The 18,553-nt window shown below is 42.0% G+C and overlaps 1 protein-coding gene across 10 annotated transcripts in view; it reads left to right on the plus strand.

Moving 5' to 3' along the window:
* LOC306922911 (EF-hand calcium-binding domain-containing protein 4B-like) overlaps window positions 1-18,553 on the plus strand; it is a 31,220-nt gene that overhangs the window by 5,574 nt on the left and 7,093 nt on the right. For 3 of the 10 annotated variants that reach the window (XM_079500816.1, XM_079500815.1, XM_079500819.1), the window contains 13 exons: window positions 255-405; window positions 805-1,069; window positions 5,554-5,665; window positions 7,359-7,545; window positions 10,148-10,294; window positions 10,863-10,953; window positions 11,887-11,982; window positions 12,536-12,723; window positions 13,743-13,814; window positions 15,693-15,732; window positions 16,423-16,508; window positions 16,681-16,794; window positions 17,479-17,761. In XM_079500816.1, coding sequence (XP_079356942.1) covers window positions 851-1,069; window positions 5,554-5,665; window positions 7,359-7,545; window positions 10,148-10,294; window positions 10,863-10,953; window positions 11,887-11,982; window positions 12,536-12,723; window positions 13,743-13,814; window positions 15,693-15,732; window positions 16,423-16,508; window positions 16,681-16,794; window positions 17,479-17,761 — 1,635 coding nt within the window. In that variant the 5' untranslated portion in view covers window positions 255-405; window positions 805-850. Of the gene's footprint in view, window positions 1-254; window positions 406-766; window positions 1,070-5,553; window positions 5,666-7,358; window positions 7,546-10,147; window positions 10,295-10,862; window positions 10,954-11,886; window positions 11,983-12,535; window positions 12,724-13,742; window positions 13,815-15,692; window positions 15,733-16,422; window positions 16,509-16,680; window positions 16,795-17,478; window positions 17,762-18,553 lie in introns of all 10 variants that reach the window. The other 7 variants (XR_013789981.1, XM_079500814.1, XM_079500817.1 and 4 more) reach the window with 6 other exon arrangements.

Consider the following 18,553-nt stretch of genomic DNA (forward strand, 5'->3'; position numbering starts at 1 on the left):
GCTTTTAATTGATTTATTTGTCTTTTTATAAAAAAAATGTTATTCATGTCCTCACTGTATTGTTTATGCCCTGCCTTTCTTTTCCTATTTTGTGTAAAGCACTTTGAGCTGCATTTCATGTCATGAAAGGTGCTATACAAATAAAGTTTTATTATTATTATTATTAAGTAGTCCAGTGCCCAACGGGCACCGCTCTGGTTAAAAACCTCCTCCACTGGTCTTCTTTACGGGTCTCTGGTGGTCTCTCTCACCAGGCTTCATTGATGAATCAAAAGAGGCGGTTGCTAAGAGATGAGAAGCGGTGACAATCGCTGAACACATCTGATGTGCAGCAGCCTGAAGCTCCACCGGTCCCCTTCACTCCTCTGCTACGTCCCCTACCCGGCTCATGTGACAACGACCAAGGTTAGTTAGAGTTTGGGCATTTTTCTTTAGTTGTTATATATTTATTTTTCATTTTGAACTGTTCCAGTTTTCAGTTTTCAATTCCAGTTTTAGTTTTGAAATTGGTTTGCTAATTTAGTTTTTTTTCTTCTTAGTTTTAGTTTAAAAAAAAAAATTGTAATATGTAGGGGGCAAGATTCAAGAAGTTCAGAAAAATAGCAAAAATAGAAGCTCTACAAGTTGTGATCTTGTAGACCAAATATGTTTTAACAAACCTAAAACTAAGGACATTTAAGAACAGTTTTGTTTATTATTTGTTACCTTGTTTTTATTTAATTTATCTGAATAATCTTTTATTTCTTTTAATTTTTTTCCTTTCTAGTTTTCGTTATTTAACTATAAATAAATAACCCTGCACAGAACCCAGAGACTCCCGTTTCGCCTACACAGACACACAGCAGCAGAAATGGCGGCATTCACCGGTGGTACCGGCAGCGGTGTCGGTACCACCCCCACCCCAGCGGCCCGGACTCCACGGCACTGCAGAGGAGGGAGTGCTGAAGACCCCAACGGAGGTGGCGAGAGGGAGCGAGGAGGACACGACACAGTGGTGGAGAAAACCCACGAGTTCTTCCAGATGTGTGACGTGGAGAACAAGGGCTTCATCACGCGACGGGACATGCAGGTGAGTCACAGTGGTGGACAAACGTGGACAAAGTACTCAAGTTAACTCAACCCTAGTACTTGAATCAAAGTATAGATAACTCCTGGTTCAAAAAAATTAAGTGAAAGTTGCTTCGTTAACACGACGGGACATGCAGGTGCTGTAAGTCCTTGTTCTCGTTGTGAAATAAGTGTTAAATAGATCTATATTGTGATATGAATTGCTTTGTTCAGTAAGCTCTTTAGTAAACAAAAATCATATTTTCATGTTAGGATACCAAATTGGATCTAATCAGGAGAGAGAATGTAATTCAGGATAAAATTAATAACAAGCGAGCAGACAACTGTGGAATTGAATTCTGATGGATCTTTGTTGAGTTCTCTCTCCTTACTGGAAGACAAAAAAGGGAAAAAGGGGGATATCCCAGTCCCTTTTTTGTGAAAATATTAAAGCAATATATTCAGATAGTAGTCATTGAGAGTGTTTGTTCAGTAACAGAGGTCTCCCTGTCTCTCCAGTCTCTTTAGTAAACCGAAAATAAGATTTCAGATGGTCTGTCATTCATCCATTTATCGGCTACAATTTGATAGTGTACCAGTTCCAATTCTGGGTTGGTGTGTGCGTGGATTTGGGTGGGTGTGGGTGGGTGTTAAAAACACTTAGCTTTTGAGCAAACTTTGCTCTAAGACGCTGATTCTTAGCGTTGGGTTCAGGCCCAGGGACCACCAATGTTGATACCTGCACCGCTCGCTCCGTGCAACGTGGAGCCAAGTCACATCTTTGCATTGACTTGGATGGGAACGCACCCTGTAGTGTACAAATGAAAAGGTTGATTTTGTTCCATTTGTACAATCTCAGAGTTACATTACACTGAGGACTTTCAGTGTAAATTGGGGTCCCAGAGAAGTAAAAGGTATCAATTGGGGGGGGGGTCTAATGCACATCAAACTGGGTGTCCTTGAAATGAAAAATGTTAAGAATCACTGCTCTCAGAAGCATGAGGTCAGTCCGCTGCCCCCCCAGGTTGGCAGAGGAAGTGGAAAAAGAATTGTTGCTCTTAGAAGTGCCGTCTGCATTTTCCATCTTGCAGGTACTTGCACTACCGGTAGCCAACACTTTAACTATAATTTGTACTAGGACAGAAAAATACAATAAAATGTTAAACACTAGCCTATACGTTGTTTAGTAATCCCAATGTTGAATCCTGTGTTATGGCGACTCGGTCCCCCCCCCCCCCCCCCCCAAAGTCCAAACCCCCTTCATATACCTGTAAGTGTGTCTCAAAGAATAGGAACGATGTATTGAAACACACATGGGTCCAGCACGTCTTTACCATAGAAATGCCTTCATAGAAAAGCCATGACAGCTCCTAAAATAAAATAAAAATAAAAACTCTGTGGGACACACGTGCAGGGTATACATCCACCTATTCCGCTATGGTCCTTGCGTAACACTGGACACGTGCACTGATGTGATGAATGCTACTGCGTCTCTATTCAGTTACACCATGAAAGAGATGAAGCCGTTTGCATTATTGGGCAGATTCATCATCGCCCGGCTCTCAGATATTCATCTGTGTTGTCGAGGCTCTTTCCTTTTCATGAGGCACTTGTAGGGCCCACGTTGTCTGTACACAACATCTCAATAGAAGCACAGCTTTGATCCCACTGGTTATGATAATGGCTTGGAAATGTGTCTGCTAGTGGACCATCGTCACTGTCGGGTGCAAACCTCTTTTAATTAGTGTATACAGCTAATATCGAAAATAGTTAATAGCTAGGCTTTTGTATGATGAAGTAGTAGGGCATTCATTTAAGAAGAATTTGGGTGGGTGTGGGTGGGTGTTAAAAAACACTTTTAGCTTTTGAACAAACTTTGCTCTAAGACGCTGATTCTTAGCGTTGGGTTCAGGCCCATGAAATAATGTTTCAAATAAATATTTCTTACTTTCTAACCACTTGATCTTCCAATATCCCTTTAGCACAATATATCTTCCTTCCTTGTCACATTTATTTGCTTATCTCAAATTTAGCCGAGTTTGAGAAATGTCTCAATATTGTACTACAGTACTTGAGTAAATGTACTTACTCATGTACTTACTTTAATACCACCTCTGGTCATCCCCCTTGGCCTCGATATGTTTTAACACAATGTGAAAACAATAAGACAAATTACAATGAATCATTTTAAAATCATGTGCAGCCAGCACCAACTACTTTCTCGTGTTTTGTTTGTGCCTTGTTGTGCTAAAGAGGATCTAGTGAGTTGAAAGTAAGAAATCCATTTGCAAGCCTCATTAATCTCATGATAGATTTCGAAAACAATCGAGGCATTATACCAATCTAGCCAAGTGGCACGGCTTATTTTAATCACATCCAGCCACTTTCCAGATAAGTATCATCAAGTGTATTTGGGACAACTGCTTTGAGTTTAAAGTCCTATTGCAATGCTAATTTGTGTCTCATTTCAGTTTGCAGATACACTGTAAGTAGGTCACAGATGTTAGTTACAGTAGGCCTACCTGCAAGTTGAATCTAGCCAAATGGAATATTCCAATAATTGTTTTTCATCAATTGTTTTCGATTGTATTGCTTGTATGTATATTTAAAAATGTCACTCTTGTATGGAAACCTTGTACAGCATAGACATAAAAAGGTAAACGCCTCCTCAGGATCTGGGGCATCGTATGGCGGCCGCCATATTGGAGAGGCACGGGGTGCTGCCACTCAAAGTGACTACTGGCCAATCACAGCACGTCTTTTCCGGGACTTGTCAGAATCTTCACTTCCTCTTCCGTGACATCACTTCCTCTCCCCAGTAGTCTCGCGTTACCAGACTGTTGACTCTCGCAATTTCCAAATGCTTCATCATACAGTCTTGACCAACGGAAGAGCTATCATGCGTAAGCGATAAAGCGGAAGTGGAGCCTCCTCCCCACTTGCGAGACTATCTCCCCAGTGACTAGATCATAGAGTTAAAAAGGTTAGAGTGCACCATCCCCGCCCCCCGCTATTCATTTCAATGAATTTGACCACCAAATGGTCAAATGCGGAAGTGCTACAGAGCACTCAATGTTAAACCCCAGCATTGGTTTCCTCATGCTAAATGCAGTGGCCTGCCTGCGGATCCAGCTTTGACCACTAGTCGTCTCGGTGGCTTCAACGCTGGCCAGCCTTGGGGCTTGGACTAGATGCGTTACTTTTCAGAAAAAAGTTTTCCAATTGATCCAAGTCACAAGCGCTTGTCTCTCTCTCTCTCTCTCACACACACACACACACACACATATGCATATACAAACATATGCATATACATACAGTACACACAGCTGACGCAGACACAGCTTGTGGTCCTATAAGGACGCTGGTCCTTTCATTGTCTGGTCCCTGGATACTGTGCTGGGGCTCAGTTTACAGCTGTAGCTGTGTCAATCCCACATACATAAAACCTAAAGCTTCACTGCCTTGTAAATGTTGGACAACAGTGGTGTGTAAAACTATTGTTATTGGTCAGTACTGTGATGTGGATGTGACCTCAGTTGGTCGTGCATGGTAACGTGGGTAACGCATGATAACATATCGTTGTCGGGCAGGAACCTTGTAGCCTGGCTTGGCCAGCCTCATAGCGGGGATTCACTGAAGATTCTTCCCCGCATATGCAAGGAAGAATCTTCAGTGAATCCCCGCTATGAGGCTGGCCAAGCCAGGCTAGGAACCTTGGCTCTTATCCCTATATTCTAACTTTTTTTTTTTTCGTAAATTAATGCCGTACTACAGAATCACACAATAGTATCAGATCTACAAACTCAAAACGCAGCGTGGAGCGACATGTTTTGAGCTTGTCGATCTGCAGCTTTTGCTATTTTTTTAATTTGAATCCTGAAAAGTAACAGTTACCCGACAGACGATATGGTAATGCATGGTAAAACTCACAAGTCACAACACATTGTGAACCTCCTATAGACCACTGCTATATTCGCTGTCTTTGATAATATTTGAAATATTTTGCACTAAATGCCCAAAATAGGGACAGCAGGCTGGTTACCCCATTTTGACCTGAGATCAGATTCTAAAAATGTCTTCTACATCCTGACAGTTTTCTGAAAAAGCTATGTTTCTATGTCAGTGATTCTTCGATTTTTCAAAAATAGCAGACCTACAAGCTCGTAGCGCGCCACTCGGTGGCGCGCTATGAGCTTGTAGATCTGCTATTTTTCAATAGCTAATGCATAACATAATGCTAACACCAAAAGGGGTTCCCGCCCAGAATGGGTTAAAGAGTGTTTGGACAACAACAACATAGAGATAATTATGTAAATAGATAACATTATCTGTTCATTTCATCCAAATGTAAATGTATTTTCCCGGGTGGCCCCCCAACTGAGAAACTATGACAAAAGAGCAGCTGTTGTGATGCTGTTTACACATTATGCTGGGGACCCCTGGAGATAGAGTATAAGGTTTCTTGCTCTACAGTAACCATTCTGTTTTGTGTGTCCTGTTCACCAGAGGCTAAACAGACAGCTTCCGCTCAGCGCTGATCAGTTGGAGGATGTGTTCGATAAGCTGGACTATGACGGCAACGGCTACCTCACACTGGACGAGTTCTCCTCTGGCTTCAGTATGATCACATTCACAACTTCTGTTTCAAAACATAAATGCAGTCATTCTCAAACTTGTTCATTGCCAAGGACTCCCAAATGGATATGTATTTGGCCACGGACCCCCACCTGAAAATGTTTTGTGCCAGGGACCCCCAGAAGAGAATATTAACCCATTTAGGCCTGACCTCGAAATTAAAAAAAAAATCTTCTGAAATAAATATTTTCACAATTTTTCAAAAATAGCAGATCTACAAGCTCATAGCGCGCCACCGAGTGGCGCGCTATGAGATTGTAGATCGGCTATTTGCAGATTGTAGATCTGCTATTTTTCAATAGCTAAATTATAACATAATGTTTAAAACACCAAAAGGGGTTCCCGCCCAAAATGGGTTAAAAGAAGAAAAATACATTATTCAACATTTTCAATATTCTTTTCAAAAAACACTTTGAGAACCACCGCATACATGTACCTTGCATTTAGGACTGTCACGATCATGTAATTTTAATTGATGATTAATTGTCATAATAATAATAATTGAATTGTCTTTTTTGGCATTGAACATGTATAAGTAAGGTTAGAGTGAAAATGCATGAATTGGTAATGAAGACACAGGCTGGATACAGGACACTTGGGTTATACTGTGATAGCTTATAAAGGTATCCCAGGCTAATAAGTCTTATGTGCCATAACACATTATAATTGCTGTCTATAACTAAAAATAACAACACCTTAAATATTTGTATTGATTTTAGAAATTGTTAAATCTTTTACCAAGGTATCTTGGTAAAAGACACTTTCATGGACACTTTCATGGGAGCCAAAACTCGACACCGGAAGTTCAATGAATACATGGCAGTGAATGGAGCCGGCTGGACCAGCTCATAACAAACATTATTTCTGAACAATTGAGACCTTTGTCATATAATCGGTTCAGGAATATAAAAGAAGACATATTACAGGTTGTTTTCTAAATACTTGCTTTTCGATGTGCACAGAGTGCACAGTATATCATTTTATTTGAGGATATAAACAGCAGCAGATATCGTTTCTGGCTCGGAGGTATCACGAGATTTGGCTGCCAGACAGGAAACGGTGGGAAGTCTCGTGATACTTGGTACGTTCAGAAAGGTACTTTGTGCTCTTGAGATACCATACCTCTATATAATTACAGTGTACACATCGAAAAGCAACACAGCAGACAATAATGTGTTACATGTCTTCTGTTATTTTCCAGAAGCGATTACTTTACAAAAGGTCTGTCATTCAGAAATAGTGTTTGTTCATGAGTTGGTCACTGAGCTCTCGTTGACTCCAGTGTATTCTGCCAAACTTCCGGTTGTAGTTTGGCTCCCATGAAAGTGTCATGGCGCAGCCCAGTCACATGACCATGTCCATTCCTTCTCTAAGCTTCCTTGTCTTTTACTCAATGGAGAAAACGCCCGTCGCTAGTTGATGATGTGAAATCCAGCCCTATGGAATGTACAGAATGCATGTGCTAATTAAAAAAAGATTTAGCACATGAATTGCATACATTCCATAGGCCTGGACCACACACAAATAATAGCATCTACTTGTGACCCCCTTGGGTAAAAGATTGTTATCTATTTACATAATTACTTGTAGCAGTAAAATAATTTATAATGTAATTTCCAATTCCTTTGTGCTCTAAACAATCATATAAGCTGTCTTTGTTTTGTTTGTTTGGATAGGTGAGTTTTTATATGGGCGAAAGATTTCGTCAACGGAGGGGACGGGGGACACAGGCCCCTGCAAGAACCCTCCAGAAACCCTGTACCAGAGCCAATGGGAGGAGAGGCTGGCGGGTGTGGAGGATGACGAGGAGAAGCACTTCTGCATGCTGATGGAGAGTCTGGGTGCCACCACCGTGTTCGAAGAGTGAGTGTGTTTGTGTAAATGAAGCACGCACATAACACATAACAACAAGTTAAAAAATTCCAGGTGCTGGACAGAAAAAAAATACATCAAAATAGATTAGAGTCCCACAAATTGGATCAAGCTACGAAAGTATTTTTGTTGAGGTGACGTTTCGAGCCTGGTAGCTCTGAGGAAGAGCTACCAGGCTCGAAACACCACCTGGGTGCTAATCCTACTGTAAATGCGCAAAATCTCTGTCCGTCTGTGTGTCTATATTCAAGTAAACAAGGTGCGTGCGTCCCCGACGACCATAGGGAGCACCGTGTTCGGTGTCGAGTCTGTTTGGGAGACGCTGGCCCTAGCCTATCTGCGTGTGTTCAGTGAGGTTCACAGTTTATCTTTTGGAACTTTGGTCAACATACTCCGTTAAGTCCACACAATGGTTTCAGTGGCTTAGTGTGGGACAGATGCCAGCTGTGCAAAACAAACACAGAGCTCAACAAAGTTTCCACTCTAAAGCCAAACCTCCGTGCGAGACAATGGGGATAGACCAGGGACCGCTTGCACAGAACAATCCTTACATTTTCTGCGTAAGATTTCAAAGTTATGTTGGATAGAAACTTGTTCTGAGGAAATCTTAAGTTATTTTTAATATTACCATAGATTTAATATTACCATATTAAATCTGGTGTCCCTGTTTTGGCCAAATGTTCAAAAGGTTTCACATTTTTAGGGCTGTCCTCGACTTAAGAAATATTACACAAGAGGTTGTGCTTTGCGGCCATTCGTGGCATGCCTGCGTTGCTGCAGGAACGAGCCGATAGGCGAGTTCCGTAAGCAGCGCAGATTACCTGTATAATTATCAATTAGTACATCTATAAACTTGTGTTTGCTGCATACATTCATGTAACATTCAGCCTTAGTTTGTGAGGTTGAGGCAATATTGGCCTACAGGCTGGTAGAATGAAAACATTATATCTAGAGTTTACATGTGCTCATCATTTAGCCAGAAATTCAGCATTGGGAAAAAAGGATCTAAACAAATGACTAATCAATTAACAATGTATTTGTTGACAAATACCAGACGGACCAGTTAAAATGGCAAATAGTGAATATAGCAGATCCACAAGCTCGCACACGCATCGTGATAAAAGGCATTGTGAGCCCTCAGCTTGCTAATTTTGTTATTTTGTCTATTTTGTTTGGCATAAGAGAGAAATCATAGAAACTGGGAGGAACGTTTAGAAACGCCAGTAGGCTTAGAAAAGGGTCATCCAATTTCGGTCTTCTGGCTCAACCTTTGAATAAATAATCCTAGCTGCCATTGCATTGCTCAGACATCAGACAATGCAAACAGGCCTCTGCTAACTGCAGCTGTTATAAACTGTTATCATAAGCTCTTGGCTTATCGTGACAACGGGGATCAGACTACACAACAATCACCTTTAGCAAACAGCATGCAGCTCAACAGAGAAAACCACAAACAACCGTGGAGGAGGATGTCATGATAATACGTACATCCTGGTGACGTCCGATGGTCTGGCTAGAGAATCACGGCCAAGCTACACCAGGCTTTTCTCGCGCGTTTACCCTAAACGCGCGGCCCGCGCGTGCGTTTAATTTAGGTCCAGTCCTATTTTTAAAAACGCACGCGCGGGCCGCGCGTTTAGGGTAAACGCGCGAGAAAAGCCTGGTGTAGCTTGGCCGTCAGAATATGTTTTATTGTCACATCACACAGGTGTAAATCAGTGGTTGAAGATTTGTGGTTGTTTTTTGTGTGCAAGCTCCATCATTTCGTTGTTCTAAGGAAAGAAAGAAAGAAAAAAGGTCGTTTTGGGCGGGGGGGGGGGGGGGGGGGGGGGGGGGTAGAGCACGTGAGCATGGAGAAAACCGGTAAAAGAAAGACTATAGATAATTGGTTCATAAACTTCAGTGGTGTGTTCTACTGTTATTCGCTATACGTACATAGTATGATGTGCCGAAGATTTGGAGGAAAAAAGCGTATACAGTCTGCTAATCATTTCACCATTGACCAATGTTTCAGATTTTTTCAAGATATTTTGAAAATAGCAAATCTATAAGTAAAGCTACTAACACACTGAGCAACTGAGCCAAAAAAGTCCAATCCACAAACACCAGCACTATTATTAGCCACATGGTTAGTGCAAATAATTAAGTGTCTTCAGAGAGTTGCTGGTCACGGAAGTGCATTTTTAAAAGGTGTCAAACCCAGACTTTCCAGTCGTCACAAGCTAAGGATTGCATCAAATACGACTTTGTGCGTGCTGGAATATTTTTGTCTGCACATGCGTGCTCCCATGCAACTCTGAAAGGCATGAATGCTGTCATAGTAGTGTCACAACACACAACACACTAAACATGATGAGTATCATTCTTTTTCGGCTATTGATTTCAGGTCTAGGACTACAGGAATGTGTGTGCAATGTTATTTGCATTCATGCTTTGTCATGTGTGCAGCAACCTGCAGTGTCCAAGATTCCCACAACCTTTCAGCACACCTATGATACAGTGCATTCTACGATTGTCTGTGTCGCGCTGTTGGTTATAATAAACATCTCAAAATTATCACTGAGACAATATCGCAATGCTCCGTTCCCCACAGTCCTGAGGAGGTGCACAGCCTGTGGGCTCAGCTGCGCAGAGACGAGCCACACCTGCTGTCTAACTTTGAGGAGTTTCTGGCCAGGGTGACATCACAGATCAAAGAGGCCAACCAGGAGAAGTTGGAAATGGAGAGTGCCCTGCAAAGGTCAGGTTCAGTTCAACATAAACATACAATGACTAGATTCCTCTAACAGTGATTCTCATACATTTAATTTCAAGAACCCCTCCAGTTTGATATGCATTAGGCCCCCATTTGATACTAGTACTGGTTGAAACAAAATAAGATTCTCTTTATGAGATTATCGTAAACATGAAAAACAGACTTCAGGTTTGTAATTGTAGCACTGTTTTTTGTGGCTTTTGCCTTTTATTTTATATTTTATATGGAGGGACAGACAGTAGGCTGACAGGAAATGGGGAGAGAGATGGGGGATGACATGCGGTAAAGGCCGTCGGGATTGGATTGGATTACCAGCCAAGGTGCCTGGACAATATAATCTTTTCTAAGCACTCATTTTTGTCTTGCACATGCAGGAGCAGTTGGTATACACCGCTCTCACCTGACCCCGCCAATGCAATTGGTTAAAAATTAAACCGTTATTTGATTGGTTCTTGCCATCAACACAAAGTGTAATCCCTAAATCTGGTACGTGAGCATGGCAGGATGTGTGTTTCTTATTGTTTGTATTTGATACGTGATTCTAACCGCGCAGGAAGGCAGCAACGCACGACCATGAGATCCACCAGCTTTACGAGGAGATGGAGCTTCAAATAAAAAATGAAAAAGAGCGCATTCTCCTACAGGTACTGACCCACAGACCAATCTATGTCTCCGTTGGGTACATCTTCTTTCGTATTCCTGTCCAGTCTGATATACTGTATAATTCATGAATATTGAATCAATGAAAAGTATTAACAAGATCGTATGACTAATTAAATATGAACCCATTAAGACCTGTGACCAGATTATACAAATGTGACTAAATTTGACCAAGGGACTTCCATTGGAGTTTTTTACATTTTCGTTTTTTCATGTCATATGAAAGCAGGGAATCATAGCTTCAAACCAGTTTTGGAGATAATGAGTATTATGCGTGTCTTAAGTACCAGGTCTTATTACTTAACTTAAGACCTGGAGGCGTGATCAATGCCATTTGGCTATTCTGAGTGGACAAACAGCATTGACCACGCCTCCAGGTCTTAAGTTAAGTCATAAGACCTGGTACTTAAGACACGCATAATACTGCCCAATGTCTTGCAGAAAACAGCGAGTTGAGAAAACAGGCTTGAAAGGTTCACTTCTGTGTTCTCTATCCTTATACATTATACTGTAGACATTTATTTCATATTTACATGTCAGCTCTGACACTAATTTCAGACATGCTCTAGTATGTGAAGAGTCTGCCTGTGCCATTAACTCATTTTGGATATTTTTTTTAAAATATATTTATAGAGGGACAGACAGTAGGCTGACAATAGGGGAGAGAGTTGGGGGAGTGACATGCAGTAAAGGCCGTCGGGAAATAGCAAATCTACAAGCGCTATGAGCTTGGAGTTCTGCTATTTTTCAATAGCTAATGTTTAAAATAATGGTTAAAGTGGTTAAAAGCTAAGGTGACACAGATGTGTTCCAGGTCTTAATGGGTTGGATGTATCCTGAAAAGTAAGTTTTGGACCAAGGTTTCCACCCGGCTGACAGTGAGTGAAGTGATTATATCGCTGTTCTTTGTGTTGAAGGATCACCAGCGCTTCCTGTCTAGAAGTCAAGACCTGGAGCTCCAGCTGAACAGTAAGGAGAAACTTCTGGACCAGCTACAGAACAAACAGAGACGGGTAAAACAAACCATTTTCATCCAATGTTCTAAAAATAGTTTGACATTTTTTCCCTTGAGCCCAGAGCATAGCATACGGTAGCCGAAAGGCGAACTGACAAATTAAAAAAAGGAAAAAAATCTGAATATTGGACGTGTCGATTGGGACCCCTAGGACGTGTTTCCGTCCTATGGACGGAAACGGTTAAAAAAGAGAAATTTGATGTCTCCCCATCATGACCCAAACTAGTGGAAATGTACAATGTACAGCTCACAACGTGTCACACTCACAATGCAACATGTTCAGAGCTTGCACAACTGTTCTTTTCACTTCAAAAATGGACTGTATGAAGTTCTTTTGAAATATGCTAGTTTATTATTATTATTATTATTTTAATCCTTTGAAAAAGAGAAAAGAAATATATAACAAAAAATTAAAAAGAATGTACTTGCAACCCACAAAAATGGTTAAACAAGATGCATGATAACATCGTAGAGGAAGTGAAAAAGCATGACTTGGTTTTTGTGGGTGTGAGACTGAGGGCGCCTCAATACTGTGGTGTTTTTTTGTGCAGCTGGAGCACCAGTGCAACGAGATGCACAGCGAGCAGAACGAGACCCGGGTGGAAAACGTCAAGCTGAAGCAAACCAACAGTGAGCTGGCGCACGACCTGGAGCTCACCAGCCAGGAGCTGAACCTGGCCCAGGATCAGCTGGGTGTGCTGCAGGATCAGGCTGCACGCCTCAGAGAGGAGAGGGAGATGTGAGTTTTGATTGATTGATTGAAAATTTTATTAACAGTTTGCAGAATTACAGTACATTTCAAGCACAAACTCAATACAAAGGCTGTTAACTGTGAGTGGACGACCCAATTAAGCATTACACTTGTTTACAACAGGGTCCACCATGTTCAATTCATCAAAAAGTGAGTGAGTGAGGAGTGAGTCCTCCTTGGCCCCTTTTCCACCAAAATAACTTCTAGAACTGGTTCCGTTCTAGATTATTGGAACCTCGGTGCTTTCATGGAACTGGTGGACATTTTTTGGTTTGTATTCTAAACCAATTATTTTTCAGGGAAACACTCTGAACTGGTTCAATTATATTAGGCGGGAAAAATGAACCGAACCGGTTCAACTCCGGTGGAAAAAGTGTCCTTGGGACTGCACAGCGGAGGACAAAGAACTCTACCCTAGCACTTGAGTCAAAGGATAGATATCCTGGTTGAATATTACTCGACTACAAGTGGAAGTTGCTCTGTAAGATTTGTACTTGCGTTAAAGTACTGGAGTAAAAATCTTCTGAAAATGTATGTTGAAAAGAGAAAGTAAATGTGTTACTATACTGTCCAGTGTCCACCACTATTGGATAGCATCGCAGACATTCATACCGTAAAATGCTGCGTACTACACTTGCTTGAAGTAGTCATTGATAAAAGTTAGTATTTTCTCATAATAAGTTTCTAATGAAGCATGTTGTGTTGCACATGCCTGATTAGTCCCAGGTGTCATGCAAGAATGTCATCATTAGCCTGTCGGGCAGAAACCTTGTATCTCCATATTACATTTATTTATTTAAATTTGTCATACTACAGTGTCAGTAATATGACAAAGTAGTAGTAGTAGCAAAAATAGCCGGTACAAGCTCACAATGTGTCACATCGCAACGTGTTGTGAGTTTGTAGATCTGCTATTTTTCGATTAGAATCTTGAAAAGTTCCAGTTTTGGACATACTGTATGAGGTTTCCACTGGGCCGTGACGATGTGTTGTGTTCTTCTCCACAGGGAGATGTACAGGGTCACTGAGGGACTGCAGAGAGAGAGGGAGAGCCTGCTGAAACAACTGGACCTGCTCAGGTACAACTCCATTGACAACTGTATGACCTGATGTACAAAAAGCAGAGCTTGTAGATCTGCTATTTTCAATGATTTCTTTTATACAATTTGAAAACTACAGATGCAATATTTGCTTTGAGGATGTTGACAGAGAAGGTCAGAGGGAGCTGTATTGTGTCTTTGTAGATCTGGAGAAAGCAAATGATAGGGTGCAGAGAGAGGAACTGTGGTATTGTATGAGGAAGTCTGGAGTGACAGAAGTATACTGTACATGTGTGTGAATGAGAGGAACCCAAGTGGAACAGTGAGGTAACGGGGAGTAAACGTGAAGAAGGTGGAGAACTTCAACATTTCATTTGCAAGCAGGTTGGAATGGGTGGAGAAAAGTGTCAGGTAATGAAATGAAATGATTACTATATTTACCCAGGGTATCTGGGCTAAGCTCAAGAACTTGTTTCCAGCCAGGCCCTGCTCATAGAACATTTCATCGTAGTGGTTCAATGCCTTGTTCAAGGGCACTTCAGCGGTGGTAATTTTAACGTGTCAGACCGCTGATTCGAACTGGCGACCTTCCGGTATCAAGACCGCTCAGCAATCCGTTCGGCCACCGCTGCACACAGGTGTGATAGGAAAGTATCAGCAAGAATGAAAGGGAAGGTGTACAAGACGGTGGTGAGACCAGCTATGTTGTGGTTTAGAAACAGTCGCACTGAGGAAAAGACAGGAAGCAGAGCTGGAGGTAGCAGAATGTTACTCTGGGAGTAACAAGGATGGATAGGATCAGGAACGAGTACATCAGATAAAGCCAGAGAGGCCAGACTGAGATGGTTTGGACACGTACAGAGGAGGGATAGTGAGTATATCGGTAGAAGGAGTTTGAGGTTGGAACTGGCAGGCAGGAGGCATAGAGGAAGACCAAAGAGAAGATTTATGGATGTAGTGAAAGAGGACATGAAGTTAGTTGGTGTGAGAGAAGAGGAGGCAGAGGATGGGCTGAGATGGAGGCAGATGATTCGCTGGGGCGACCCCTGAAGGGAAAAGAAGATGGTATACAATTTGAAAATGTCTGCATAATGAGTACTTTTGGTACTTTAAGTACTTGTACTTGTAACAGACTATTTCTACAATAGGGTATTGATACTTTTACTTAACAAAAAGTACTTCCATCACTGCAAAAGGAGAGACTTTACACACAAATATTTAAGCCATTAATTATCAACCTTTTTACTTTCAAACTCCCGGTTTGATATGCATCAGGCCACATTTGAGAAAAAACTGACACAGAGGAACAAAAACAATTCAAAACTGTTCCTCATGGCGACTAAACGGTAGTACTTGGCAGAGGGAAGTCCCTGCATTCCAAACTGGTCACATAAAAAGCTTGTCCGATCAGTTTTCCAGAGTTGAAGATTTCCTGCTCATGATACAATCTGCTGCTTTTCAGCGATGCTGTGCTTCACACTCATTCCTACCTGGGAGTTTCCCAGGACACATCCACCACACTCTCTAATGTCACCCCACAGAACAGTATGATAGACAGAATCATTGTGGCATCACCACAACCAAAACATGTATTACCGGGTAGGTAATACCGGCAGCGTCACATTGGAGCTTTCCAGGAAATAAAACGTCTGGGTTTCCGAGGCTACATTGGAGCAGTATTGCTCATTAACGTTATTTCTGGAAGAACAGGTCACTTATGATATTGTTGTCGTCTATTAGAAATAATGTTATTTTGTGTAGCCAATCTACAAGCTGACAACACGTCGCAATGCAGAAATGTTCACCCTCCAGAATAGTGACGCAGGGGTTCACGTGGTGAAAAGCCTGTAGCTTCAAACAGTGAACCACTTGAATTAAAATAAATAATTTGTTTTCATGTCTGTCTGTTGCCTGCAGGGAAATGAACAAGCATTTACGAGATGAGAGAGACTCCCAGGTATGTGGTCATCACAGTATCCCCTGCATGTACATTACAGTTCAAAGAAACATTAATTCATTCAAAGAAACATGAAATTATTACCGAAATGAAAGAATGCTCTGTTAAAGCTGCAATCCTTGACAGTTATTTTAATGAATAATAGGTTATTTCGATCAATCGGTGTTGAGACAATATAACTAACACAACTGTGTGGTGGTGGTGGTTGTTGGTCTCCCTGCTCCTCCATCGAGACATTTAGATCCTGTGGTCTAGTTAGTAGGACACCTAGTGGTTGTCACAAGGTACTGTATGAAGCAGTTTATCCTCTGCCCAACCAGCCTTTTAAAAATATGTTCAACAGTAGACATTTGGACACAGGACCTGGGTTCATCTCTCAGGTAGGTCATAAAAGTCACAGATTGCAGCTTTAACCCATTTTGGGCAGGAACCCCTGTTGGTGTTAGCATTATGTTGTGCTTTAGCTATTGAAAAATAGCAGATCTACAAGCTCATAGAGCGCCACCGAGTGGCACGCTACAAGCTTGTAGGTCTGCTATTTTTGAAAAATCAAAGAACGACTGACATAGAAACATAGCTTTTTCAGAAAACTGTCAGGATGTAGAAGACATTTTTAGAATCTGATCTCAGGTCAAAATGGGTTAAACCTAAAATCCCAAAGTTGTCAACCACAACTGGTTGTTTCCACAGAAACCCAAGAATATGAAAATACCACCATGGAACCAGAAGACCCTTTCAAATACCATGAAACACACTGACAAAAATGTCTTCCAAAGGTACAGTAATGCTAATGCTTTTAATCAGTGGACGAAAGTACAGTATTGTACAGTACAATAATTGAGTAAATGTAATTGTTACTTTCGTGTGTGTGTGTGTGTGTGTGTGTGTGTGTGTGTGTGTGTGTGTGTGTGTGTGTGTGTGTGTGTGTGTGTGCGTGTGCGCGTGTAGTGAAGACGAGGTGGGGTCTCCCCACTCTAAGAGGAGGAACCTATTGAACTCCTCCTACCAGATCCTCAGCTCCTCGGTGGAGGAGGCCATGAACGTCGAACCCCCGTCCCGAAGGTACTCGCAGTCATTACTTCATTGCCTGATCTCAAGTACAGTATTTGTGATAATTACAATTATTTTTGCATACTAATTTGTATAGTTTCCATTAGGGATTTTTTTTTTATGTTGGAAAAAATGTAATTAATTTTCAAATAATTTTATATTGAATATATTTTCTAGATTAACTATATGACCTGAGATGGAAAAAAATGAAAAATCCTAAAAGGAAATGTAATTGTATGTTCAATGGCAAAGACACATCATTAGGACACAACTTCAAATGCCATGATGGTGACAACGCGTACGTAAAAGATTGTACTGTGAACTATGTCACGAAGGGTGATCGGGCCTTCGCCATCCGAGCTCCTTAGCTCTGGAATGCACTACAAGAAAAGAATCGCCTCACTGATTCCCTTACACGTTTTAAATCTCTATTAAAAACCCATTTGTTTCCAAAAGCATTCCTATAAATAACATTTTTTTTTGTTTTTCCCTGCCTTTTTACTGATGTTGTTTTATTTCATTTGCTTAAATGTATGGTTATTTCTTGTTTATTACGATTATTATGATAGATCATCTTATTTTCCTTATTTTTCTTGTGAATTTTAGTTTTTATTCCTGTCCATGTTGTGCAGCACTTTGTGGCTCATGCCTAGAAAGGTGCTATATAAATAAAGTTGTTATTATTATTATGTGCAGGTATCACCTGCCCAGGATCATCTCCATTGAGGAGGACCACCTGCCACAGCTCCTGCAGGCGGACTACCGGTCGTCCTCGCTGTCGTCCTGCTCGCTGCCAGAGTTTAGTGAATGCGAGGAGGCCTCGGCGGATGACGAATGCATGGACCTGGTGATGAGCGACATCGTGACGAGTCCCTCCTCGGCCCCCTGCCAGCCACCTCAGAGGACGGCTGACACAGAGGAAGGAGAGCCCCCCACCTCGCCGAGGGGCCAGCCCGTTGGCAAGGAGACCAGCCTTATTGTGAGCACCATGTGAAATGCACGCCCTAATCGGACGGCGATTTACTAAATGGGCAATTAGCCGACGCTTGTATTCAAAGCATCTTAAATGTTTTTTTTTTTTTTGGCTTTCGCCTTTATTTTATATTTTTTATGGAGGGACAGACAGTAGGCTGACAGGAAATGGGGAGAGAGATGGGGGGAAGACATGCCGTAAAGGCCGTCGGGATCGGGAGTCGAACCCGCGGCACACTGCTAGACTGGATTACCAGCCAAGGTGCCTGGACCACTGAGCCACGGCCCAGGCTATTCAAAGCATCTTAAATGTGAGATTAGATAACAAATACCACTTACACCTCCTTTAATGAAGATTGAGCCACTGCATGGCCTATTTCTTACCTCAAATGTATGGATTGTTTAACCACTTGAACCCTGTAGACTTGAGGCTCAGTCATACTCCAGTTTTAGGTGATATCCTACCTGGACAAGACCGAGCTGATGTTCCTCCCGGGGAAGGGCTGTCCGCACCGAGACATGGCCATCACCATTGATAATGCTGTGGTGACCTCAACTCGGACTGCGAAGAATCTGGGTGTGACCCTGGACGATCAACTGACGTTCTCGGCAAACATCGCATCAGTGACAAGGTCCTGCAGATTCCTCCTCTACAACATCAGGAGGATTCGCCCCTTCCTCACGGAGAAGGCAGCCCAGGTGCTCATCCAGGCTCTCGTCATCTCCCGCCTGGACTACTGCAACTCCCTCCTTGCTGGTGCTCCGGCATCTGCCATCAGACCTCTGGAGCTTGTTCAGA

This window comes from Electrona antarctica, assembly GCF_951216825.1.
Source record: "Electrona antarctica genome assembly, chromosome: 5".
NCBI lineage: Eukaryota > Metazoa > Chordata > Actinopteri > Myctophiformes > Myctophidae > Electrona > Electrona antarctica.